Consider the following 27,721-nt stretch of genomic DNA (forward strand, 5'->3'; position numbering starts at 1 on the left):
TGAAGGCATGAAATCCGGTGTAAAGTGGATGATTGGTCTTTAGAAAACTATAAGAGTATGTTTATTTCCTTGTTATTTTAAGCTGCTAAAGAATCTGCTAACTAGTGCTATCATACACCATACTTGTATCTTTATATTTTATTTTCAGTTTAATTGCTTATTGTTGAGCATGGTAAAAATGCCAGTGTCTCCGTAGTAATAATAGTTTATCAGCAAGACCTCTTTCAATAAATAAATCGCCAGAAACCCAAACTCCCACCTCTTCAAATTGTGAATTTTGTGTCCAAGAGTCAAAAAAAAAACCAAAACAAAACCAAAAAACCAAAAAAAAATAAAAACCAAAAAATCCCCCAAAACAACCCTCTGTAAATGTTGATTTTGACAAGTGTACATAGAGAATGTTTTCTGAAAGTGGAAACACAGGATTGGGACATCCTTACATTCATGATTGCTTGTGAGGTGGTCGTGTTAAGGGGTGGGGGGATTCCAGTACAGTGACCCTTTAATACAGTTCCGCACGTTGTGACCTCAAACTGTAAAATTATTTTCATTGCTTCTTCATAACGGTAATTTTGCTACTGTTAAGAATAGTAATTCTTGGATAGTAATGTAAATATTTGGGGGATAGAAGTTTGCCAAAGGTGTCGAAAACCACAGGTTGAAAACCCTGTTATAGAGTATTTGTTTTGTTTTGCTTTGTTTTTTTTGAGGGGGGGCAGAATTCTGCCTCCTCAGTCAGTGATTTCACATCAAATACCAATACTTCCCTATTTGAAATACCAGGATGGGTTTCTTTTCTTCTTTTCTTTTTATTGGATATTTTATGTATTTACGTTTCTAATGTTATCCCCTTTCCCAGTTTCCCCTCCCCCTGCTTCTATGTGGATATCCCCCACCCACCCATCCACTCCCACCTCACCACCATGGCATTCCCCTACACTGAGGCTTTGAGCCTTCACAGGACCAAGGGCCTCTCCTCCTCCTCCCATTGATGATTGACAAGGCCATCCTCTGCTACATATGCGTCTGGAGCCATGGGTCCTTCCATGTGTACTCTTTGGTTGGCGGTTTAGTCTCTGGGAGCTCTGTGGGGGTATGGTTGGTTGGTATTGTTGTTATTCTAAAGTCAGCAGTACATGGAACTTTTATGTCCCTGTCATAAGCAGACCTTGTGTATGCCGAGAGCCTTGGCTTCAGAAACACTGTATAAGGCTCATCTCATTTCTTTTGAGGAGCATGATGTAGCAGTAATGGCTGGGTGTTACTAGCCTAGTGTCTCAGGAACACTGGGATGTGAACTCCATTTTTCTCTATTGCTTTTAAACAAATTGTTAATTGGTTGCATTGCAAGTTGTTTTGGTAGTAAACATCTTCTAGAGATGTAAATCTTTTCTGACTTAATTAGTACTCATTTCTCTAGATATAGTTTACGGGTTTTGTTGTTGTTCGTTTTGTCTTCTATTTAGTTTTATTTCTCGGCCTGAGCAGAGGCAGTGGAATCACCTGATAGGAGCAGAACAAGAGAGTTCTTCAGTTTGACCTTGATAGTACTTGTGGCCTGCTGGGATTAGGGAATCAGATAAGACCCCAGCTTCCATGGGGCTGCCTTTCTTGGGCCAGCACCAGAACACTATAAAATACAGGCCATCCATCCCTTGTGTAGCTGACCTGGGGAGTCGAACATAAACCTGTCAAAGATCTGCTGTCTGATTTCCAAAACTTTCTTACTAGCCATAAGTGGCCCACTTAAGCTATGGATGTGTTATAAGGAGACATTACAGGACTGAAAGCCCTTTGGATTTTTAAAGAGGTCTAAGCTGGTGCCCACCCTTACTCCCATCCCACCCCCACCTCTAACCTTCAGCCTTTGCTATTAATTTGCTGGCATTGTGAGTTTGACTTCCAAGATATAGGCCTTAAAGAAAGGAGAAAGAACAGGGCTGTGAATGGTATTGTGTAGCAGCAAAAAGGGATGGGAGGAGGAGGAAGAGGAGGAGGAAGAGGAGGAGGAAGAGGAGGAGGAGGAGAGAGTTTAGGAAGCCACACAAAGCAGGTACTGGGATTCAGAGTTGAATGGGTGCGTAAGCAGTCTGCATGAGCCTGACCTCGACTTTCCCTTGGGTTTTCAGTCCCATGAGTCCCAGGACAGCTCCCACACCAGGGTCCCTGTGAATGATGCACAGGGGCTATAGTGTGACTATGGCACATGCCGGAAGGTCTTTTCTCATTTGTAGGGAGAAATTGAGAAGGCTCTCTAATGGTGCCCCCGATACAAGTAAATAGCAACTCTCTCAGTTCATTACTTGTTAGCCCCAGGCAGGGACTGCGCAGATTGGCTAATTGTAATAGCCAAACCATTAAAGGGAATAGCATTAATGGAGGAGAAAGCCACTAATAAGGTAGCTGAACTTGGCTACAGCGTTGTACCCAGGGTACAGGCTGCTGCTAACTTAAGTACCTGTTTGTTCTGCATCTGGAAATAGCCAGGAAGAAAGAATTTAGTGACCCTCTTTTCAAATGGTGGATCCAAAGCTCAGGAGTATTTCTGGGAAACACAGACATTGAAACAGTTTTTTCCCAGAGGTAGCCCTTGAGGGTCTCTATATGTAAAAACACTCACCTTTCGTACCGTGAACAGTGCTGCTGGCCCACTTGGAGAGCTCAGACACTTCAAGGCGTTTTCCAGGAGCTGTGGCGAATACTGCCAGCTTCATCTGTCCTCAGCTTCAAGCTGTTGTAGCATCGTAGCTGGGACCAGGGTGCCGTCTAGGCCTGGGAGTGGCATGAATTTAATTTTCTTGTCCAGGTCTGAAGTTTGTAACCTTGCTTGCCTGTGCACGATTCTGGGGCCTAGCCAGATGAGCTAACCATCCGTGCATCCGAAGATCTGGGCCGGCTCCACAGGCCTCCCTGGAAACCACAACCTGGCATTACTAGCTAAAGAACCCCAGCTTCACTTGCTGCTTTCTCTTCGTGTCAGAAATATCCAAGAAATCCAGAAAAAGTTACAAAGAAGAAAAAAAGAATTCCGTGTTAAGCCACTCTCAGGAGTGGAAAGGATCTTAATTAAAATATTTAAAAATCAGAATAGTAAAGACATGGATGTAAGGTTTCAGCTGTTTGGTTTTGTTTTTCTGGGGTTGTTTTGTTTTGTTTTGTTTTGTTTTAACTTTGATACCGTGTTCCTAGACACACCGGGTTTCACAACTTAGAGTCTGATTGCTAGGTAAGTAGAAAAGATGTTTCGGTTGTGATGGGGCTGCTCTTGCCTACACTATTGTCATCAAGCTTTGACTTGCCAGAGAGTGTCAGATTGTATAAGCAGCATCTTGGAATTGTGAAGCATTTATGTGAGCCCCACCCCCCACCCCCCAGTATGGAAGCCTCTTTTAGAAAACCTCCCTGCCTCAGCCTCAGTCAGCTCTCAAGGGAATAATCCCACACTCGTGTAAGCTGGAGCTGTTGGCAGGGCTTCTCCCTGGGGAGTGCTCAGTCAGGTCTGTACTACAGGCTCCACCTCCTAAGTATACAGTTGCTGTTGATTTAGTTTAAGTATCTTTCCAAGGCTTGACCCCAGAGTGACACTATTGGGCCCTTTGAAGAGATGGGGCCCTATGAAGAGGGATCTCAGCAGTCATGAGTGTTGACTGTTCTTCTAGAGGACCTGGGTGTGATTCTCAGCACCCACATGGTGACTCAGAACCATCTATGACGCTAATTCCGTGAGATCTAACGCCCTCCAATGGCCTCTGTAGGCATCAGGAATGCACACGGAGCAGAACACTCTCATATAAAATAAAAATAGGGCTGGTGAGATGGCTCAGTGGGTAAGAGCACCCGACTGTTCTTCCGAAGGTCCAGAGTTCAAATCCCAGCAACCACATGGTGGCTCACAACCATCCGCAACGAGATCTGGCGCCCTCTTCTGGAATGTCTGAAGACAGCTACAGTGTACTTACATATAATAAATAAATCTTTAAAAAAAAAGAAAAGTAGTGACACTGTTTAAAAAAAAATAAAAATGAATGAATCTTTAAAAAAAAGAGAGAGAGAGGGGTTGGAGAGGGAGGGGGATGGGGAGGGGAGAGGGAGAGAGATTGAGATTAGAAGGGTGAGAGATCTTCAGACCATAGGGGACATGCCCTTGAACAGGATAGTAGAATAGACTGGTGCCTCCCTTTCTCTCTGTTTGCTTCCCTGTCTTCAGTAAAGTAAAGTGATTTACATTCTTCTGCCAACATGTGCTGCCTTGCCACAGACTCATAGCCACAAGGCCTGTTGATCACGTGCTGAACTCTTGAAACTGAGAGCCGGGGACAGACCTTTCCTTGTCCTAAGGACTTGTTGCAGAGGTGGAGTGTTGACTAATGTGCAGGGAATGCTCCACTCTTTCTTCTACTCACTCCTCTGATACTCGAAGGCGTCTTGGAGAATCTGTAACACGTAAAGGGCCAGAAGGCCACTGAGCACATAGAGCCTTGCTGACTTTAGGAGTGTCTGGCCCCAGGCCTTTGAAGGAGCCTTTCCTAGACACTGTCCACTGTGATTTCTGAAGGCATGCTTGCCTCCTTAGGACATAAGATTAAGATTCTTCCTGTCGTATTAAGTGAGTGTTGGCAGGGTCCCTTCCTGCTCCTCACTTTTAAAAATCTCGTCTACATATTTAGATTTGATGTTCTTGAAGAATTGGAAAGGATTGAGTAAGAGAAATGGTTTCTTGTTAGAGAAAACATTAGGGATAAAGAGTAAGATATTTTTACCCAACAGTAACCAAGATGAGATTTCTGTACAGTGTAAAGCAGTTAAACACACAGGCAATCTGTAGATGCTTCGCTGGTCCTACTGATTGTTGCAAAGTAAACACACACCCCTGTATGAATTCTAATGGTTGCCCCTCTAAAGAGGCCATATGGGGACACACTTCTCAGACATTATATACGCCCATTCTTCTAGCCAAACTTTGTTACTGTGTGCTCATGAGATGCATCGCAGTCCTAGGAAAGTGGGTCCCAGGCTTTGACAGTCCTGTCAGATGAGCCGCTGGTATGGTATGGGTTCCCTGAGAGCTGAGGACAGAGGCAAAAGGAGGAGCCATCCCAAGGGCACTGCAGTTCGTACAGTGGCGAGTTACCTCTTGGGATTCCGCTTAAGCTACAGAGCCATTGGTGACTGGCCAGTGGTTCTTGAATGCAGTTTCTTGATGTTCCTCTTTGTTAGAAGCAGTTCAGTGGAGTGGAGTTAGACCAGCCTGTACCCACATTACCAGCTCTGCTGTCTCCCAAGCTGGTGACAGAACAAGTTGATCAATTAAGCCTTACAGTCTTCAGATCAGGTTCCCTACTGTGGGTTGGCGATAAGGAGGCCTTCCTGGCAGTGTTCTTGAGGAGCGAGAACAACTCCACAAGAAGCACACAGCCTCCCTTAATGTTTTGTTTTGTTTTGTTTTGTTTTGTTTTTTGGATCTTTGAAGTATCTCTGTTTTCCAGCTGTATTTGTATTCTGACATGTATAAGTGTTCTTAGCTTTTATGGGTAGAATGATATGGCTGCTGTTGCTGATGGTTGTTTGCAGTGTTGAGGCTAGAACCCAGGACCTTGTCTCAGTGGTACTTTAGTCCAAGGCTCGATGGCAGGGCTTATTATCAATGTACCTTTCCCATTTCCTTTATAACACCAGTGCACGTAAGATAATAGGTATGGGTAAAGGAAGACGACCTAAGGTGATCTGATCTAACTCTGTCCATTGGACAAATACAGTGTGTTGTCTTCTGACTCTGAGCCACCTGCATTATCCATCATCAAAGACTTCCAGAGAAAACAGAAGAGCCTGGCTCCCCAGAAGAGCTCTGCCTATTGAGTGTGTGTGGTTTGTCCCTCCCTTGAGAAGGCTGCCTGGGCCATCAGGATGACTTGGGGAGGAAACTGCAGAAACCAAGAATGTGGTTCCCACCCTTGTTACTTTCCAGAGGGAACGCCCATTTGTCTTCCCCGAGATACTGATGTGCATCCTGCCAGTGAGTTTTAAAAACCAGATACCATTTGGGTTATAGAATGACTATCCGGATAGAAATTTCTCTTACGAAGAGCCTGGACACGTAGAAGCATTTGAGCTCTTGGATTTAGAAGTCTCTTAGACCCTTTCTGAGAGAACAAGAAATCACCATAACTCCTTCTGCATTTGCATTTCTGCCTTACTATTCCTGTATGTCTGGATACCTGTGATGATCTTCCTCAGCCCAGTCTTTCTCTCTAGGGACATATTGTTTCTTTTTAGGGACACTCCCAAAAATACAATTTTTGGTTGCATATGCATACTTTCTCAAGTTCTTTCTCAAGTTTACCTCACTGAATCTTGGGTTGGACAAAATAGTGAATGTACATTTTTTAAAGACAAGTGAAGAAATAGATGTTTGGGAGCATGTGAGTTTGGGTTTTTATTTGTGTCTGTAATGCCAGAGACCTAGAAAATGGTGCAGATATATTTTTCTCTCTCTCTCTCTCTCTCTCTCTCTCTCTCTCTCTCTCTCATAAAGGATAATGTATAGATGTGGTTTGTTAGTTTGTTAGCATGCTTATCAAACACATATTTAGTGAAAGCCAACACCACCAATCTTGGATCATTTTGCAGCCAGAATAGAATTTTAAGTCGTTGTTTGCTTCCATTTTCCTGCTGCTTTGATAAAACATCCTGGCAAAAAGCAACTTAACAAAGGATTATTTTGGTTGACAGTTCGGTGGGACAGTCCATCATGGCGGGGAGAGAGTGGTAGCAGGAGATTCAGACAGCTGCTTCCGTCACAGCCACGGTGCAGAAACAGAGCATCCTTGTGCTTAGCATGCTATCTGCTCTTTGTATAACCCAAGATTCCAACCAAGGGGATGGTGCCACCCATAGTGGGCTAGCCTTCCCACCTCAGCTATCCTCATCACAGGCATGCTTGCAGGCTCATCTCCCAGTTCTTTCTAGATCTCACTGAGTTGGCATTTGACATTAACCATCACATTGAGTATCCCTGCTTGTTTAGTAAGTCACAGTAGAGCTCGTCGGAAGAGGGATTCCTTCTGTGCAATCCGTTAAGGTTGGTTACAGGACAAGCGTTAGCTTTCCCTCAAGCTTTCTGAGATCTGGCAGCCTGATCTTTCTCTGCAGGTTTCACATCTTCTCTGGGTTGCAGTGTTCACTGTCGTGGGACGATGCCAACATGCAGCAGATGAGAGGCGCCTACGGTGGCATTCTTACCATAACCCCAGGAAGCAGTCACTGTTCAGTCCTGTGACACTCCTCAGGATTTTCCATGCAGGCTTCAGAAATCAAATTGGAGATAGAATCTTGGCATTTACAATGTTGTTCAGGCAGTGTCTAGAAAGAATTCCTCAATCAAGGATATCTAACTTATTTGAAACTACCCTCTAACCATCTTTCCATGAGAACACCAGCGTGATTTCTTCCTCCCTTGATTCACAACACGTGCTGCCTATATTTCCAGAAGGTATTTGATTAACAGTTGGCTCCAACCCAACCCTTCATTCTTTTTTAGGTCCTAGTGTAAGAATAAGTGTGTGAATGGGCCAGAGTGGTCCCCATAATTTACAGAAGCTCTCTATTGAATAATTCAGAAGAGGAAGATGCTCGTGGTATTAGTGGTTCTGAGCTTTTGACCTTTCTAGAATGGGCCTGGAAAGGAGTGGAGGGAAAGAATAAATGAGTGAGGCACTTTTACATGGAAGTTTCAGGTTCACAGGTTAAAAATAAGCGCAATCACATTGGTACCCTTCATTAGCCTTTCATGCTGTAGGCAGCATTGGCCAAGGGAGATGTAAATAATTTCAAATTCAGTAAGTTGTTCTTATGGGAACATACATTTTAAGAGGTTTATATAATGGTTAGGGAAATGTGCCTTTCATCCCTTGCCCTCAGCTGTTTCCAGCTTTCCTCTCCCTTTCTGAAACTTACCGTACCTTCTTCCCTCCTCGTGGATATTACAGTTGACCTCAGAAATTACAACACTTCCCCTTTGTCCAGCAACTCAGTGTGGTGGGTTGTGTCTGCACATTTGAGAGCAGTGTCTCTCCCCCGCCCAGCAGCTAACAATCACACACTCACCTCAGAGTGTGTTTAATCATGGCATTGACTTCCATCCATAGCTTATTCTTTATAATACTTCAATGCATTAGTATTGCAGTCTATACAATTTGTTTTAATTAGAGTCATGTTTATAAACCTTTTGGGGAAATTCCCTAGTGTTCACTGTATTAAAATACAGCTCCTTTGGATTTCATTTGGCTAACAGTTTTCTTTAGAGGTGAAGCAGCCAACAATTACAATGTTCGACACCTTTTCTTTTGATAGCGTCAAGCCAGAGGAGTGGCAGTAGTGTGGATAAAGAAACTGCTTGATTTGGAATGTTGGGTGTGAGTCTCCTATAGGCCCTCCTGTCTAGGTGTCTCTATCTGAGATAACTGTGTCTGGTTTTTCTAGTGCCTGGTAGCTGCTGATGGGCCAATATAGATATTAAGTGGGTGACTGTAGTAAGTCACGGTGGAAATCTTAGAGACAAAGCACATTAAGGGTAACGTGTGGAGCTCCCCAATTCATGTTCTGTCCTTGGAAAGAGCCCACTTGAGGGGTAGCAGTCTCCTGGGCTTTCTGCTAGATGCCAAGGCCAGGGATCCAGTAGGTGATCATTGCTCTCCACAGGTTGATCAAGGCCTGAGAAACACATCTAGCATTTCTCCCATGTGGTCAATGTAGCAACTCCTCTGTTGTGGATGGGTGTCTTCACAGACCCTTTCACAAAGGGCTTTCTGACCCTCTCACCTCATAGAATCCCAGTCTGGAGCCATCATCTGGAATGAGAGTCCAGGTGCCGCAGTCACTCTATCCTGCTGTAGCCACAGTGTAATAAAGGCACGCCTCAGCGATAATGGAGAGTCAGGACTCTGTGCACTGTGAAGGTGACTCCCAGCCAGACTCTGGTTGCTGAGCTGACGGTAGGTCTCCCACAATGCAAAGTAGAAACATCTCGGGTAGGAGACTGAAGTAACGTGGCCCCCTCTCTTACAGATAAGCTAAAGGTTCCTTCGAGCCCTTGCTTTGAGAAAGAAGTCATTATATTGTGAAACACCATCTCTTTTTTTTTCTCTCGCCCTCATACATTCCTTTTGAAGACCCCTTGCCTGCCCCAGGTTTCTTCATCAATAGTTTCACTTCTGTAAAAACCATAAGAAGATAAAGCTATTTCTGGAAACAGAGTTAACTGTTGATATCTAGATACGTGGTAAGACTCGGGCCTTGTCTGAGGTGTGTAGAGTGTTCATTAGATGACATCATGATGCCATGCTTGAAATGCTTTTAGCTTTCCTGGGACTGGGACCCCTCACCAGATGAAAGACGTGATTCTCATATATGCAGTTATTACTTGTGATAATTTATGCTCTTACTCCACATGCCTCCAAAGAAAACACCCGGAAGAGTAGCTTATCTGTATGTTAGAGTCGCTTAAGATATTTGATGCTAAGGAGGGGTGTTTGTTTATGTTGATGCTTTGTTAAATGTTTTATGTCATGATCATTGTGGTTGATATAGAGATCCAGTCTAGGTATCTGGTCTTGCCCTGGATTGAGAACTTGAGAGGCCTTGAGAACTTGGCTACTCTGATGCCAGTGGGCTGGCTACCAGTATCCCAGGATAACTATGTTTGTGACTCAACATGTTTGTAGATGTCAGGGCCATGTTGTGGGATCAGAAGGTTAGACACACCCGGAAGTGGGGAATCTCTGGACAGGCTGATGTCCCTGACACCTGCCCCTCCTGCCCTTTGCTAAGCCTTTCACACCTCCACTGTAACATTTCATGTCTTTTCTCCCTCCCCTTTTTCCTAACAGCAGGAACGGATTTCATACACACCCCCAGAGAGTCCAGTGGCAAGCCACCGTTCCTCGACTCCGCTTCATGTTCACACAGTGCCTCGAGCGCTCAGGATGGAGGAAGACTCGATCCCCCTGCCAACACACCTGCGTGAGTGTTTACCTTCGAGGAGATGGGAGTTGGGAAGGGGAAGGTCAGACAGAGTGCTGGCCCCTGAGGATCCCAGGGAGAGGCTCTGGGTCTGAGTTGGTGTTCATGGGATTTGACCAGCTGACCTGGGGTCTTTGGCTCTCACCCCTATAATGAATGGCTTTGGAAGGTTTGAGAGTCTTACCCCTTATTTCTCAATATTTTCATTTGTACTCTAACTGATAAGAACAAGGCAGGGATTAAACTCTAGAAATACCTCATATATAACAGAGTTAATGTAATCTAGGCCAGATGAGTTGTATTTTCCTTGAAGTTTTTATCGCTAAGTTCACACTTAGTCTGGCTTCATATTTTCTTTTTATCTAGTTGTGGGTTCAGACTCATTGCTTTAAGAGTTATTTTATTTGTGTGTGTGAAGGGGAGGGCTGTGTTTGGGTGTGTGCCAAGGTGCACGTATGGAGATTGGAGGGTTTTGTCAGCTCCTCCTCCAGTGGTACCCATCACAGGGATAAAATGTGACTGGAGCATCCAGAGAAAAGTAATCCCCTGGTCACTGGGATCCAAGAAAATGCCAGTTCCTCTGGCAGGAATATGGTTTGGAGGGCACATGTCCAGGTTCTAGGATGGCACTGGAGTGGCCTTAGGCCTTTCAAAAACGATTCCAAGTGACTCAAGATGTCGAATCGTTATGTTATGCTCGCTGTCCCTTGGCGTGACTGTGGTCCTCAGATTGTCCTGCTTTCTTTGTGTAGCCCTCCTCAGGAGATGCTTGCTGAAAGTGGGGAAACAATGGGACAGGGGATGCAGGCTCAGTAAATAAGGTGATCTTTGTGGGGCTGGGGGCGGGTCTCCAGCTGTGCTGTGGGTCATCCCTCCGCTTACCGTTAGGATGATTCTTCTGGGTCGTTGAGAGCACTGCAACCATCCCTTCCTCCGCCAGTGCTTTCAGAGTGACACCACACGTGACCCAGGCACCCCTGCTTCGCTTCCCCAGCAGGGAGAAAAAGGTGCAGGCAGGTTCATTGTAGCCTTCCACCCTCTGAAGCAGTCTTGAAGAAAAAAAAAGGATGTACTGTCATCCTTGGAAAGTGGAACTCTTGGAGTTCCAGTAGAGCAGACAGAACTGGAAATGACACAGCAGGCAGTAGCAATTTTGCCGCCAGACATTGTCCTGTGAGCGGTATATTTACTTTACGAATGATCACCTTGGGGTAGAACATACTCATGCCGTGCAGATAAAACCCCTGTACTAAGTCTTCTCAGTTACTCGAGTTGCCAATGCACCAGGTACCAAGATTCAGAAAGCAGAACTCTCTGCTTCTGTAGAGCATAAAAATTACAGTTTCCCCAGATAGGGGGGAAGTTTCCTTTATACTAATTTGATTCCTATTTTTTGCACTACTCTTCAAGAGTCCCCAAGTCCTGATAAGCCTCTGGGTACCTTTTAACATCCGTGCAGCTCCTGGCTGGAGAAATTTTGTAGACAAACAAGCTAGCAAGTCAGCAAACAGACTTAACTGGCAATTGGATCTTCATTCCGAGCTTGATGTACCATTCAGCTGTGAGTTGGTAATTTATTAGGTCTTTGTTTCATGTTTGTGTTTGGAAAAGAGAATTCTTAACAGTCCTTCTGATTTTAAAGATGAAAAGTCTCATCTCCGCCATCATTATCCCAATCTGGAACTGTGCTTTAGTTTCTCCTTGAGAAGGCAGCCACCTCTGTACTACTTCTCAGATGTATTAGCCTCTCTACTATGGAGAGAGACAGTCATCCTGTATATCATATGTGTGTGTGTATATATGCACATATATATACATATATATATGTGCATATATATACATACGTGTGTGATGTATATATATTTATATGTATATTTTTCATATATATATTTATATATGTGTGAAGGGACACATACACACACACTCACACAAAGTGGATTTATTGGAGTGATTTATAGGCTGCAGTCCAACTCATCCAGTAATGGCTAGCTGTGAATGCAAAGTCCAAGAGTCTAGAAGTTGCTCAGCCCCATAGGCTGGATGTCTCCGCTAATCTGAGCATGCTGGGATCTCAGTGCTCCGGGGAAGGAATGGATGTGCTGGCAAGAAGAGGGCAAGCAGGCGGAGAGCAAAAGCTTCCTTCTTCTATGTCTTTATATAGATTTCCAGCAGGAGGTATGGTTCATATTAAAGGTGTGTTTTCCCACCTCAAGATTTAGATTAAAGATCTGTGCCTTCCAGCTTTAAAACCATATCAAAGGTTATCTTCCTACCACAAAGGTCTGGGCTAGAAGTGGATTTACCCACTTCAAACCAAGCAGAAAATCTCACAGGTGTGCCTTCCATTTCTGGATTGTAGTTTTTTATAGCCAAGTTGACTATCACAAATGTCCTCACACCAGCATATCACTAACTACAGTACGCTATCATAATAGCTAGTAGTAAGCTGGGCATGGTGGCACATGCCTTTAATCCCAGTACTGAGAGGCGAAAGCAGGTGAATCTCTGTTACTTCAAGGTTTACCTAGTCTAGAAAGTGAGTTTCCAGATCATACAGAGACCCTGGCTCAAAAAAACTAACAAAATTAGTAATATCTAATTATTATTGTGGCACCATATGAAACCTTAACATATAAATTTTTATTTCAGACTCACATTAATATTGGTAAAGAAATTTTTCTCTTTACTTCCATATTATAGAATAAAGGCTTAACTCCATGTTATATATACAGGGTTGGAGATTTTTATTTTATTTTTGGGCAGTGCTAAGAGTCAAATGCATAACCTTTCATATACTAAGCAAGCACTGTACCACTTAGCCCAAGGCTTCAAGAATTTAAGTAATTTTACAATATTGGTCACAGAACTAGTAAGATGACAGGGTCAAGATTCAAATTCAGTCTCATCTAACCTCACAGCTTAGGTTCTTAATCTTTATGCTATGTGCAGCTGTGTGTTTAATCTGCTTATTTTACATGGATGAATTTAGTGTTGCTGCTAAGCCAGTTGTTTGATGTGGCTCCAGAACTGGTTTGTGGCTGGAACCTATTTTCCGAACTATTGTTCTGTTGCTGAAGAACTCATGTGAACAGATGGATGGATGGATGGATGGATGGATGGATGGATGGATGGATGGATGGATGGATGAATGGATGGATGGATGGATGGATGAATGGATAGATGGATGGTCACCAAGATAACTACCCACTGTGGAGCTGTAGCACATTACTGGTGACCTGTGGATAATCAGCAAATTATGGATTTTTGTCAGGGCAGTGATTTTTGCCTGAGTGTCTCAGCTTAAGTGATAACTCTCCGTGGTAGTCTGCAGGAGCCCTGTTGTGACATGGTCTCTTTCAACATCTGGAATGAATCCTCTAGACATAGAGGTTCCCAGGCTCTTGCTGTGTGCCCTCTGCTGGGGCTTTCCTGGCAGGCTAGCCCATCTTCCCTCCTCCCTCTTAGTCTAGGACTGCCTATTCTGAGGAATTCAGTGGTCACCAACTCTGAGGTTGGGCCATACACTCGAAGACACATCCCAGCTGAGTTTCCAAACTTAAAAGAATAAAATGAATACTCGGGCAAGGGAATTGGGTTGCTGCTGTTTTAATCCAGGATTCCAGACAATTCCCAGTAGAATGCGCATGGAAAGTCCGGGGAAGAGTCTGGGAGGCAGGACAGCAGCAGGACATTTATGGCATTACAAGGTTGAGCACATTCTCAGAGGCTTGTTTTAAAAGAAGAGCCAGCCTGGCTCCCACTCACTGATCTCCAGCTGTAGTTTCTCGATCTTACCTTTCTTTTCTTCTGACATCCTTAAATGAAGATAAGATTTGGAAATCGGGGGAGGGCAGGAGTCTAATAGCCGAGATTCTCACACAGTCTTACCACTGTGTTAGACAAACACAAGTCTACTAAAGACCCCCACCTGGCAAATTAGCAGAGAGGTAAAACGAGAGGCTTTGCAGACGTTGATAAAGGGGAAGTGATAAATGAAACAAGTGTTAAGTAACGATCATGAGGTGCAAAAAGGACATACAGGATAATACAGGCCCAGGTGCAAGGGCCCCTATCACTTTGGTCCTCGGTGCCCAGAACTGCAGATGATGCTGTTCAGTAGTCCTACTGACCTCCCTGTTCATGGGAGGACGGATACGTTATGGAAAGGATAGGAAGGGCATGTTTCTCCTCTCTTCTCCTTCTTCCCTCTTCTGCAAAGCATGCTGAATCGTTTATAAGCCTAAGGGTAGAAGGGCTGAGGTATAGTCACAGCAGTCCGTGAAGAACAAAGGCTCCCTTCTTTATACTGAACATCAGTCTCTGTGCCCCTGTGAGAACACCTCAGCACCCCAGGGGTTCAGGTTTGGGCTCACTGGTGATCCCCACCATTGCATGGAAAGAAGAAGTCTTTTCCCTATGCTCTTGGGGACTGGGGGACAGTATTGGGACTCACAAGTAAGGCCTCACAGGGTGCTACCACTGTGCTTACAAATCCTGTTAGATTTGCATCCCCTTGACCAGATGTCTGAGGAAACAGACTTAAATGGAAGAACTTTGTTTTGGTCCATGGTTCTGGACTCTGAATCTGTGGCCACTGACTCCTTCGTTCTGGGTGCGTGGCAAGCAAGGCAGGACATAGCAATAGCACAATAGCTGCCAGGAAGCAGAGACAGGGAAAGGGAAGGACCAGGGTTCCACAGCCCCTCAAGGACATATATCCAGCCATTTAGCTGCTTTTTATGGGCCCCACGTTCTAAGGGTTCCACCATATTCTAATAAGACCATAGGCTCTGGTGTCCAGCTCTTCTTCATATGGGTCTCTAGAGATCTAGAGATCTAAACCATAACAGATTTGTAATGTGTTTGTTCATAGGGGCTCTCCCTCCCTTTAAGTACCAGGCCCCAAACACTATTGGCCAGGTTGGACTGTAAAGTAGCAAGATACATGTGTTTCAGGTGTATACAGCAGAATTTCAATAGTTAAGTGCCTTGTTTTAAATCTCTATTAAGCAGGACTATCTCCTGTTTAGTTGATTTAATCACATTCAATCAGAGGTCGACGTTAATGACATTTGCCTGAAGACTTTGCATCTTACTCTGTCTGTTTGGCCTTACTCAGTCCCTAAGAGTTGCTACTAAAAAATCGGAACCCGGGACTCATGTATCATATCTAATAGGGCTTTGGATTATGATGTTGTGGGTTAATAAATAGCCATAATAACTGCCCTGAGTTTTCCAGAGTCGGGACATCAGAAATAGTCCCCTGGCTCTCCTTTCTTTCCTTGTGAATCTTTCAGAATTCTTACGTTACTACTCCTGCTTGTGTGTGTTTAATAATTTAGTTGTATGCCTTCCTGTGAGAGCCTCGTTGCTCACCCCACTGTGCTGCTGTGTCTCCTCAGCAGAGTGACTGGGGTTCATCCAGTTGCACGGCAAGCTGAACTCCATCAGAATCTGCACACACAGACAGATGTGGCGGGCGCCTCTGTTTTAATTGGCCGGAACCATAATTCTCTATACTTTGAAGTCATGCTTGTCCTCAAAAGCAGAGACAACCATGTGAGCTAAATATAATCTAGTTAATATTTTATCGTGTCGTGAGAAACAAGACACATCCGTACACGTTATCTAATCACGTGACAGTTCTTGAAGCAGGTGTTCAAGATCCAGCCTCAGGTCAATGGGCCTGTCCAGGCTCACACAGGAGGGAAAGGGTCTAACAGGATTTCTGCCCCACAAGCTAGCTTTTAGCCTCTTTAGGAGGAGGCATCTAGGCAATGTCTCGGACTGGAAGATTAGTCCACCAAAGAATGTGGATAGACTATGGGAAATAAAGGGTTAGATGGCAGGCGTGGTTCTAAAGATGCATGCCCCTTGGACATGGATAGGCACGAGCCTCCATCACACTAGCATGTCCCTTTCAGAAGACTGAGGGGGAGTCTCGGGTCGTGTTAGAGCCAAGGGTAAGGACTGTCTCTCTCTGGTTTTCCCCCACTGCTCTGCTGTCCCTTTGCTTTCTTTATTTGTGTGTGTGTGTGTGTGTGTGTGTGTGTGTGTGTGTGTGACCTGAGATTGAAATTCAGTTTATTTCTGCAACCCATGGCAAGACTGTCTTCAAAGGCCTTTGAGGACCAGCTCTGAAGACTGAATGGGCTTTAGTCTCAGTCAGGACAGTGTCTTCCAAGTAGAGGGTTCAGCTTCTCTAAGACTAACTTTCTAGAAATGTCTGCTGACTCTTGAGAGGTGAGAGAGTCCTGTAAATGACAGCGTTCACATGCATAACGCTGGCATAATGCCAATAGTGGGGAGGAGGGTAACTCAGTCCAGGTCTGCTGTGGTCTTCTGTGCAGCTCAGCAGGAGGCTTCCCCGCGCTCATACTACATTTATCTCCTTAGGGAAAGGACCTGGAGCTAACTCGTCTATAGTCCACATAGTATTGAGACGGGTGTTCTTCACTTGTGGTGCAAGCAGGATTTCTTTGCTGACAGTTTCCCGTGATTGACAGGCTCCCTCAGTCTGGAACATTCCCTGGCCCTCCCCTCTCATCTTCTTAGGTCTGTCAAATCTTCCTAGGCCCTTGGCCATCATTAGTGTTCCAGAGGTGACCTCTCCTTACAGCTGCTTGTGACATGTGGTGACATCACCACCAGAGTTGAGGCTAATTCCCAGCCAGTGTCTTAAAGCAGTACTGACTTCTGGCAAAGTTGGTCAAGCTGCTGACGTTTTTTAATCCTTTATTACCCCTTAAGCCTTCCTTTGGGGACCTTCATGATTTATATCCAAATGCTCACGGTTCTCAGTTTTCCTAACAGCACATGGGATAATATAAGGGTCCAGTTTAGCTGCTTCAGAAAACTCCAAAGTGGAGGGGGGTGGCTGTCTACAACGGAACAGCCAGCCAGGATGCTTCGGAAGGGAAATTTCCTTTTTGGGTGTGCTGTCTGAAAGAATTTCCGATGCAGGCAGACGTTAATTCCTAGCTCCATGCTTCCTGATAAGGAAGCAACTTCAATAAATGCAGCTATTTATAGATGTCTCTCTTCTCTCTCTTTAAACATATAACCAGAGGTTTATTGACCTTTTCTTTCGCTGCACATTTCTTGCAGTGAGCTGTGTGCACATTTAAGGCAGTTCCTCCAGCAAGAGCTCTGGCGTTTGCTCTGACTCTCGGTGCGATCCAGAGGGCAAACACAGCCACCTCTTGCATGTCAAGGGCTCTCACTTTTTTTTTCCTTCTGAGCTAGACAGAGGCCGCTGGCAGTTGCTGGTCCCCACGTGCATAGATACACACATGGCTTAGGTTTCTGTGCTGCTGGGGGTTATCTGATGTGAACAGATCCAGGGGAGAACTATGTTTTGGTTCATGGTTTCAGAGAGTTCAGTCCGTGGTCACTAGCCCCTTTTTCCGAGCCCCTGGTGAAGCAGATCATTAAGGCAGTGAAGGCCTGCGGTGGAGGAATTTCCTCATGGGGTAAGGAGGAAGCAGAGGAAGTCAGGGCAAGATGTATTCCCAAGGATATGTTCCCGATGGCCTGCCTCTTTCCTCTAGACAGAGCTTCCTGTTTCTCTCCATCTTCCAATAATGCCATCATATTAAGAACCCATCGATGGATTAATCCAGCCCTAATGATGCAGTTGTGTCTAGAAGTGTCCCCCAGATATACTCAGAGGTGTGCCTCAGGAGCCTCTCGGGTATTTGTTCCTTTCTGTTTTCAAATACATTTTAATTTATTCCTTGAGAACTGCACACAATGTGTTTTGGTCAAATACACCCCTAGTTCCTCCCCTCAAACCCCTACCAGGATGACTTCATCACATCTCCCTCCTAACTCCAGGTCCTTTAGACGTGCCTTGAGACAGTCAACATTAACAATTCACCGTCGTGATTCGTGAACCCAGAGGTGTCTGATTTTCTCTAGACTCTGCATAGGTTTGTGACAAACAGAACCATTGAAACATATGAGACATTGAGAATCAGTCAGTTTTAGGAAAGAGACATGGTCAACAGAAAATGACCTTATGTCTACTTTGTTTCTGTTATCTCCTTCTTTTTTTTTTTAAGTCCTGAGAAGTTCTGTGGCCTTCTCTTGACAGGCTAAGGTTTGCAGATTGAAGAGCCTTACCCTTCTACATATAAGCAGGCTCATGTACATGCCGGCTGTACCCCCGGGCAGGTATGATGGTGATCCTGGATGATGTTAGCATGTTGTGCACTTCCCTAACCTCTCCACTTCCTCTTCATTCTCAGAAAGCATTAGTGAGCTGCCTTTACACAAGTCTGATACAGTTCCCATTCCCACATAGCATACATTTTCTCCCCTTTTCTTCTGTCCTTGAGCTGCACCTCTTCTGTAACTCACTCTTGAAGATTCAGGCAGGAATGAATGGCCCCGACAGCTGCATCCTTCCACAACTCAATCGCAGAGGACACCTCCAGGTGCTAACTGGTTTCACTGCTGTCCTAGGTAAATTTGGATTCTCAGCTGCTTGTACCGAGTATGAGTATTTTAGGGGTTCTTTTACTAATCTCATCCGAAGCAAGGGTAATGAAAGATTTGGGGGGGCTTACGCAGTTCCTGACTCTGACCACGTGCCCAGTGTGGATTCCTAGGTGCTATCAGTCACCCAGACTCACACTCCCGCTTCCAGCTTCAATGGGTAGAGTAAGTCCCATTCTTTTGAAATTGGTCATTCTTAGTGCTTCCTACCGACTGTGGATGCTAATAGCTGTTAGATGGCACTCTGAGATTCCAGTAATAGAGCTACAGACTGTAGATACTGATAATGGGTAAAGAGCTGTGCAAGTTTACGCTAGGTGTCGAGAGGATGCCTGGAAGGAAAACCCATGCAGGGAGTTCTCAGTCTTACCCGAAGAAGTTAATTCCCAACCTTTGAGGCTGGAATGCTAACTCATGCTGTGTGTTGAGGAGGGTGATGGTTTGTAAGGGAAAAGGAAACAATCCTGTTTTTTTGTTTTTTGTTTTTTTTAGTGCTTGTGGAACTTGCACTTTAAAAAAGGATATAAAATAGTACTTTGTTTTGTTTTGTTTTGTTTGTTTGTCTGTTTAAGAGTTTTCTGTTGCCCAAGCTGACCTTCAATTCAGCATGTAGCTGTGTATGACATTGGATTTAGGATCTTCCTCCCTGTACCTACCAAGTGCTGGGATTAGAGGCATGTGCCATCAGCATCAAGACTAGATCTTAAGTACCATTTATTTATTTATTTATTTATTTACTTACTTACTTACTTACTTATTTATGGTCTGTGAACTGCCAGCATTTAGAAGCAATGTTCCATCCCAGGAGCCATTGCACGGTCACCTGTTTCTAAGTCCCTTACTTAACACTAGTTCAGAGGCTCTATGGCAGTGTCGTGTGCAGTAAGTACTGATAGCCATTACTGTATAGAGAGCACTTCCTGTGTGCCAGGAACCACTGCAACTTAAGTCTGAATAATCACAAACACATTTGAGGCTCAGATGTGGCACATTGTGTCCCCGAGGACACAGAGAAGTCAGAGGAAATCATGACCTGACTCCACATCTTGTTCCAAGACTCAGCTTTCCTCCCTCCATACTCCATCTCAAAAGCGTTAGGAACTAATTAGTGATTTCATTCTAGCTGTTGGTAAGGAGAAAAAAAAAAATCAAAGCTTCCAGTTGTTTTCTCTTTTTTGAAAGAAAAAAAAGAAATCAAGCAAAATTGATATAAACAACTGACTAGAAGACCCAGGGGGATAAAATCAGAGATACAAATTCAACAGTCTTTTGAACTTTAGAACACGATAAAATTTCAGATCCAGTCCTGTGGGTATACTGTTCTCTGTCACATGTTTTCAAGTGTAAACTGTAGAATGTTAGGGACAAAAATTTAATGAAGCCAACGGAGGTTCCCATTGTACCGAGTTTCCCCTCTTTTATGAAGAAGTGCTCTGCTTCACAGTTAATACTGAGCACCTACCTGTAAGGATGGTGATGTGCTTGGATTCTGATTGGTACACTGAGTTCACAGAGGACACCACCACACTTCCTCATAGTCCATGCTAGGCTGGTGTGCTTCAGAACGTGGCCTGGTGTGCTGGGGCCTCAGTTTCCCCCTTGTGTCCATCATGCTGGCACGTTTGTACAACTGCTAGGGCAGCCGCTCTCTCGGTCAGGTCTCTGGGCTTCTGGCCCCGTGTGGCTGTGATGTGGGTCATCCCTGCCACAGATAATTCGCTCTCCTGGGGAACAGTTTATCTATAAAATGAAGGAGCTTCAGTCCACGGTTCCCGAGTCCTTCCAGACTCTCACAGATTATATTATTCTGATTCCAGAGAAGCTGTGTGCTTCTCAACTACCAAGCACCATCTACAGACACACGGATGGTGCTCATTCGGCTGATTGCCGGTCCTCAGCCGCCAATTTTGGTGCAGATGGTAGTGTTTCGATGATGCAGGGGATTATCCTCCGCTTGTGCTGTGTGACTGCTTTTCGAGGATGCCCTACAAGGAAGTATGGAAATCTAGGGTCTGACTCTGTTGGACTTTTCTCTGGGGTGCCTGTGTGTTTGAGACGAGGTAATGCTTTTATGGGGTGGAAGTGAATGCCTGCTCCGGTGCCGTGCAGGGCTTCTTCCACCGGCTCTGCTGTGCGTCCTAATGCCAGTCCCAGAACCCGGCAGCTTAGCCTTAGGCTGGCTCCTCCGTTCTCACAGTCCCCTTTATGACCTGAGAATTGCCTGTGAGCTGGCCCTTTGCCCAGGGCATCGCACACAGGTGTAGCTTCCTGTAACTGCTTGATCCTGGCTGTGTGATCTGTGGGAATCCCCTCATGACTCAGGGCATGTTCACTTTTGTTGTAGTCTGCGAAAGTTGCAGCGTGCATTCCCCCAACCCCCCCCCCCCGAAGCTGCCCACCGGGGCTCTGCAGGGCCAGTGATCAGCACAGAGGGCCCACAGGATCCTGCTTCAGCCAGCCTCATAGCACATGCACAATTAATACTGCATTAATTAATTATGGGGAAAAAAGGCCGAGCTGGCAGAGGCTTGAAGGCTTTCAGCTTCTAAAGTGAGGGCTTTGAAGCAGAGCTTTATAGTACATTTCCATCTGCCTCAGCAGCAGAGGAGCTGTGACACTTAGGCTGTCCCCTGGGCATAAAGACTCACACCCAAGAAACTGTTTCTAAACAGAGGATCCAAACCAGTTGCTTGAATCATCCATGAGTTGCCACGGGCTGTCCAAAGGGGATATAAGATTTGGAAGAAAGGGATTGCCCAGAGCACAGTGATTTGTGAACAAAACTGATAAAGGGTTTTGTTCTGTCCTTTTGTTGCTAGTGAGTCACCAACTTTAGATACGCTAGGAAGAAAAGTACAGGGACTTGGTGCCAACTGGCACTCTTGATATGGGGGGGAGGGACGGGGACAATGACGATGACTCTGTCTGTCCCCTGACCACCACCCCCCAGCTTTTGGGGGGTACTTTCTTACTAGATCTGGACAGAGTGTGGAGAAAACAGTGCCCTTTCTCCTTCATTTGGAAATGCTTCTCTCAGGCTGGCAGTGAAGCCACCACATAGAATCCCTGACCGAATGGTCGCTCCCATTTGTAACTCCCATTTAAACATTCCATGTGAGACTCTCTCCGGCCTTAAGCCCTGGCTGTGGTGTAAATAGTCGTTTACCCAAGTATTTGGAGTTTCACTTGAAGGGATTTTTAAGATCATAAAAGTAGAAATTCTCTGAGATGGTCTCCTTGCCTGAGACTATGGGGTTATAAATGTTCTTTTCAAACTATGCTTGGACCTGGGGACTGTAGATCAGTTGGTAGAGGACTTGCTTAGTGTGCATGAAGTCCTGAGTTCAATCCCAAGCAGGAGATGAGCCAGGCATGTTGACACAGACCCCTCATTCCAGCACACAAGGGGATTACAGTGAAACTACTTGAATGTGCTGATCATATGCTGACTGAACCTTGAGACTAACAAAAATGGCACACATTTGTCCTTTGCCACTGGATATTTGGAACTGAAAAAAAGGTTTTATTCAATTCATGGGCAGAGAAAAATTTTCTTCAGATAAACTTGTACGTGCATGCATGTGTGTGTGTGTGTCTGTGTGAGTGCATGTGTGTCTGTGTGTATACATGTGTGTGTGTGTGTGTGTGTGCATGCATGCACACATATGAACACAGATGTGTCTTTGGGATTATAGCAGCTATTAATCCAGATGTCTACATCACAAAACTCCTGTGATGATTTCTACCACCCACACATTATGAGGAAAGAACATGGCGGATACAATGGAGTATTGTAGCGCTGACATTGTACCTACAGCTGTGCCACTCTCTGCCTATTGGCATCTTTGTTTGCTGAATGGCAGATTCAGATTCCCAAGTGCCTGTTGCTGCACCCAGGACAGAGAGGGCTTCTAGCTGCCTGTGAACTGGGCCAGTGTTCTGCGAAAGCAGAGAATGTGGTCCCCCAGTTGAAATGATTATCAGTGTCTTGAGTGTGCATTATCTGCTGTAATGAACTGTCTCTGAGCCTGCCTTTCCACCTCTGAAAGGCATTCCTTTTGCATCAGGCATGTTCCCACCTAGCTCTATTAAAATATTTTTTTTAGATTTATTTATTTTAGGTGTGTCAGTAAGTTACTCGTAATTATGTATGTATGTGTATTACATACATGCCTCTAGAGCTAGGAACTAAACTGGCACACACAGGGTGCTTTGGGGTGGGGGTATCTATAAGAACAGTGGGTGCTTTGACTGCTAAGCAATTCTTCTGAGCCCCTAGCCCCACTTTTTAAAGTAGTCAGGAATGTAGGTAGGTAGTGCCTTGAATACAGATGGTGACTAACCCACGTCCTTTCTTCATGCAAATTAGTTTATTAAATCTCTCAGTTCCCTTGTATCGGAGGGATCTGTAGCTAACGTGGAAGGCCAAGGATCAAGTTGGAAATAACGTCTGTAATTTTGCTCAGGAGATACGAGTGAAGCAGGAGAAAATCCAGGTCCCTTGCTTGATGAAGACAAAGTATTTTAAACCTGAAGCCCCGAGGCTGAGAAGGGCATCCAGTACTACTGCTTAGCATGCTCGGGCGCTATCTCTAGATGATGCCAGCGATGATCTTGGCCAGACAAGCTGAGCATCTGGAGGCCAACATCATGCTGAGGATCCAAGCCCTGTCCTTGGGCAGAAACAGTGAGTTTGCAGGTACAGATCCTCACACACACAGAAAGGGCGTGTGAATTCACATTTCAGTGAGGGGGTCAGGAAGATCTTGACCTTCTCGGGGTAACTTACACGCATGTAAGACATTTTGTCGCTGAGTCCTCTTGGCAGCCCTGTGAACTGAATTTCCTTCTCCTCACCATTAAGATGAAAAGTCCAGTTTAAGGAGGTTAAAGGGCAAGCTCAGCCAGGGTCACTCACAGAGCTGGTAGCCAGTCCAGTGGCCTCTCAGACACTTTCTTCCTTCCTTCCCAGGATAAACCAAAGCCCTATTATCTAGATGAAAAGAATGAAAAAACAGTGTCACATTCCCTCTGAGACTCAACTGCGGTTAAGACTTCATAAATTTCAGAAAAATAGGATAACTCACCAAAGTAAACATTTAAAAAACCACCTCACAGCAAATGGCTACCCACAACCCCAAACCTCAAGGTTCATATATTGAGATTTCAGTGAGCTTCATGATTCTCATCCGTCTCTTAAATACGGCTCTGTTTCCTGGTAAATAATATCCCTTCAGAGCCCTGGCACATAAATAGTGTAATAAGATCAGCTCTGAGCAGGCTGCCGTTCTAGTGCCCTCTAATTGCAGGGTGAAAATCCGGGGCCGCCTTAGCTCCTCATCTGTCTGCGTCTCTCACTGGCCGCTGCCTAGTATCCAGTGTGAGGTTCAACACTGTCTCTTCTTTTTGTGCTTTAGATAGATCAGTCCTTTGCACAGATTTTTTTTTAAAATAAAGTGATTTGAAATGGAAAATTAAAAACTTAAATGCAAGTTTGGCAGCTTCTCCCTTCAGAAGCTTCGTAAAATTCTCTATAGCACAGCTGCTCTGGATTCTCACCACTTAGCTGTTCTCAAGATGTCTGAGAGATTAATTCTTATAGGGATGTGGTTGGAGATACTCCTCCCGCCTCCCATGTTTCGCCGAGAATCTTCACTGGGAAAAGTTATGTGGAAAATCCCATCACCCGGGGTAAAGGGTTCTTGAGTGATAGACACCTTTGGGAGTCTGTTGCTTACCATGTTGTTTCTCTGTGCTCTAATCATTTGAAATACTGTCCTCTCTGGCAAAAAATCTGAAATCTTATGTGTGATCCTGATAAGTGTGTGCCGACACTGTCTTGGGATGCCTCTGTGTGTGTGTGTGTGTGTGTGTGTGTGTGTGTGAGTGTGAGTGTGTGTGTGATCTATCTGTTGTCTCTGTGGATCTGGATGCAGGTACTTCAGTCCTTCCTGGCAGATTTAAGCTCTCCATGTCCCAGCAGTAGAGGACAAGGACGGCATCAGAGAAAGGAGAGCTTTGGTGGGGTCCCCACCCACTGGCCCAGAGACCAACTGTTTATCCCTGGGTCCCGGCAGCAGCTGAAAGCCAGGGGTGTTTTTGGGATTCGGCTGCCAAAGTTTCTTGAATCAGCCTTGTTCAAAGGCATATGCTGGGCTCACTTCTGAGGGAAATTTCCTTTTTGGGGAAGTTGAAGCAAAGGAATTTCCTGTGTGGGCAGACAGAGCTTCCTGACGTGAAGGCTTCTTGGAAGGGAAACAGTTTCATAATGAAATGACAAATTAAAGATATACCAGCCGGGTTCACTTCAAAACAGCTATTGAGAGTGCAGGCAAAGCCCTATTATACCCCCTCACAGAACAGAAATAAATCCCATCCTGACAGGTTTCTATATGCTGGGTTATATCTGTCCCCCCACACCTTCCTTCACAGTCTCCCACATGCTCCCTCTCCCACCCCCACCACTAGCTATCACCATCTCTGTCTTTAACAGGCTTCGAGCAGTCTCAGGGAGGCCTGGGGCATCCTTCCTGCCTCTTGTCACCTTTCCTTACCAGCTTCGCCCATCCTAGGAGTGCTTGGAGCCTCCTTGTAGGTGATGGTAAAGCCCGAGGCTGCCCAGACTTAGGAGTGACCTCTTTCCTTCTTTTGACATAAAACAATGATTGAAGATGGCTTCAGCTGGTTCCTTTGGCTGCCCCTTAAAATCTTGTAGGCAGTCCATGTAACTGCTATTCTTATCTCAGAGCTGGTCTGAAGCCGGCTTTGTTCAAGAAAATAGAGCTCTCTCTGCACTGGGCAGATGACGGTCTTGTGCTGAGCGTGTAGTTTTTTGCACTTCAGTCAGCCAGTGCAGCGGAGTTTTGGTTTTGTCTTGTACACTGATATGAAGATACCCCTGTTGTTTTTATTTTTAAGATACGGTCTTGCTTCATAGCCCTGGTACTGATCCAGAACTCACCTTGTAGACTAGGCCTTGGGCATAATGTAATCCTCCTGCTGTTACCTCCTGAGTACGCATCTCTTTCTCTGTCTCTCTCTCTCTTTTTCTGTGTGTGTGTGTGTGTGTGTCTGTCTGTCTGTCTGTCTGTCTGTCTCTGTGTCTCTCTCCTTTTCTCCTCCCTCCTTTCCCCATCTTTTGTTAGGGTTGGGGTTAAGGATTGAACTCAGGGCCTTGTGCATCCTGGGTAATTTACTCTTCCACTAAATTACACCCCAGCACCCTACATTTCTTTTCTTTTTTCTTCCCTCCCTTCCTTTCCTTCTTTCTTTGTCTTAAAAAAAATTAAGAGAGAAAAGGATAACAGCACCTTTTGGGAAGTGTGTAAGAACAGCCATTATTTGTTAGGCCTAGGTCAGTAGGATCAAAAACTTACAGACCTTGGAAAGCAACGATTTTAAACTGTCATTTCTAGCACTATACAGCCAGCAATGCAGCCAAGTCTCTTCACCTCCTGGCCTCAGTTTCCTTGTCCCTACAATGAACACAGCAATACCTTTTCTTCATTCCTGTCTAGAAATTAGGTTGTGATCTCAAACATAGTCTGTAAACAATCAGAGCTCCATCATGGTTTTTCATTAATCCACCAATGGACTCTCTTTTGGTTGAGACCCAGTACTGGGCTAATATAGTAAAATTATATTTACAGATCAGTTTGGTAAATATTTATTAGAGATTTTTTCTTCCTATACAGCTAGGCTTGGTGGAGAAAACTATTACAAGTTAGACATTTAGAATGGCAATGAAGCAGAGAATGAAGAGTGTTGAACTTGGAGACCAAAGGCTGGAGTCCAATCCTGGCTGTTACTCAATTTTATTTATCCATGCAAGCTTCAGGTGCTCATCTATAATACTGGAAGAAGCTGGACTCTGAATGTACCTGTCTCTTTGCAATCCTCACATTATAATCAATTTTAAAGGGTCCTGCCTTTTAAACTAAGACTGTGTGTATTGCCTGGAGAAACTGAATAACGTGTGTGTGTGTGTGTGTGTGTGTGTGTGTGTGTGTGTTCGTGTGTTCGCGAGCATGCACTTGTGGGCACTACCGGCAGAAACGGAATAACATGTCCAATTTCCCTCGAGCTGTATGTAGTTCAAGGCAACTTCCTAATATGGGTGTGAGCTGTCCAATGTGGGTGCTGGGAACTGAACTCAGATCCTCTGTAAGATCAGAATGGGCTCTTAGACCCTGACCATCTCTTTAGCCACAGGCCCCACCTTTTGTGGTTGTTTATAAATTCTATTCTAAGGAGTCAGGAAGACATGTGTCCTATATAACAACAGCATCTCAGATGGAGAAACTTGCCTCAAGAATCGAAACAGATTTTGTTAGTGTGTGTGAGGTAAGCAGGAAAATATGGTGCTTCCCAGACATACCAGCTGTAGTGATTTATCACTGGGGGCTTCTGGTGATGCTGACGTGGAAATAATGGGGACCGTGGTTGAACTCGGTAGTTTCCTCAAGAGGACTTATTTTGAAGCACCAGTTTTTTTCTCACAGGACCCAGGACTTTTCCAAATGGTTGTTCATTTAAACCTGCCCTTCATGGCTACTCTTGTTCAAAGGAAATTGAAAGACGGCATGCAGTCTTGATGGTCTCTATGTTGTGATACTAGGGCTGCTAAGCCGTCCTGCCCCTCATCTCCCGAGGTTTACAGGGTGTAGGGTACGAGGTCAACTGGAGCTGTAACAGGTTGCTCCCTCGGTTTTACTCTCCACAGGCCTGATGGGTAGGCAGCTCTGTCATCGCTTTACGGACACAGATATGGGGAGTTAGCTGTGTTGGCAATGTGCTTGCCACACAAGCTTCAGTATTTGACTTCTATCTCCAGAACACACATGAAAAAGCCAGGGTTGTTGGTTTATGCCTGTTATCGAAGTGCGGGGGAGGTAGAGACAGGCAGGGTCCTGGGGGCTCACTGACCATCCATCCTTATGTAATCAGCAAATTCCAGGCCAAGGAGAGCATGACAAAACAAGGTGTATGGCTCTCAAGGAACGATGCTTGAGGGAGACCTTTGGCCTCCAGTGAATGCATGTGAACCCACATGAGCACGTCTTTAGTACTGAGCTTACGGTGATACATTGTGCTTGGAACTGTAGCCCTGTATGAAGCAAGAAACTAATGATGGTAGAGGTCAAGGGTAAGATGTGTATCTCTTCAATTAAGACTTCATCCACTGAGGACACCTTATCTGTATCGG

At 45.0% G+C, this 27,721-nt stretch overlaps 1 protein-coding gene across 6 annotated transcripts in view; it reads left to right on the plus strand.

Annotated features, from left to right (window-relative positions):
- The window catches only part of Etv6 (ETS variant 6), a 230,945-nt gene that overhangs the window by 90,382 nt on the left and 112,842 nt on the right, over nucleotides 1-27,721 (plus strand). For 3 of the 6 annotated variants that reach the window (XM_021164909.1, XM_021164907.2, XM_029478403.1), the window contains one exon: nucleotides 9,885-10,017. In XM_021164909.1, the coding sequence (XP_021020568.1) occupies nucleotides 9,981-10,017 (37 nt within the window). In that variant the 5' untranslated portion in view covers nucleotides 9,885-9,980. Of the gene's footprint in view, nucleotides 1-8,585; nucleotides 8,991-9,884; nucleotides 10,018-27,721 lie in introns of those variants that run through there. The other 3 variants (XM_029478404.1, XM_021164908.2, XM_029478405.1) reach the window with 2 other exon arrangements.

Source organism: Mus caroli, chromosome 6, assembly GCF_900094665.2.
Source record: "Mus caroli chromosome 6, CAROLI_EIJ_v1.1, whole genome shotgun sequence".
In the NCBI taxonomy this organism is placed as follows: domain Eukaryota; kingdom Metazoa; phylum Chordata; class Mammalia; order Rodentia; family Muridae; genus Mus; species Mus caroli.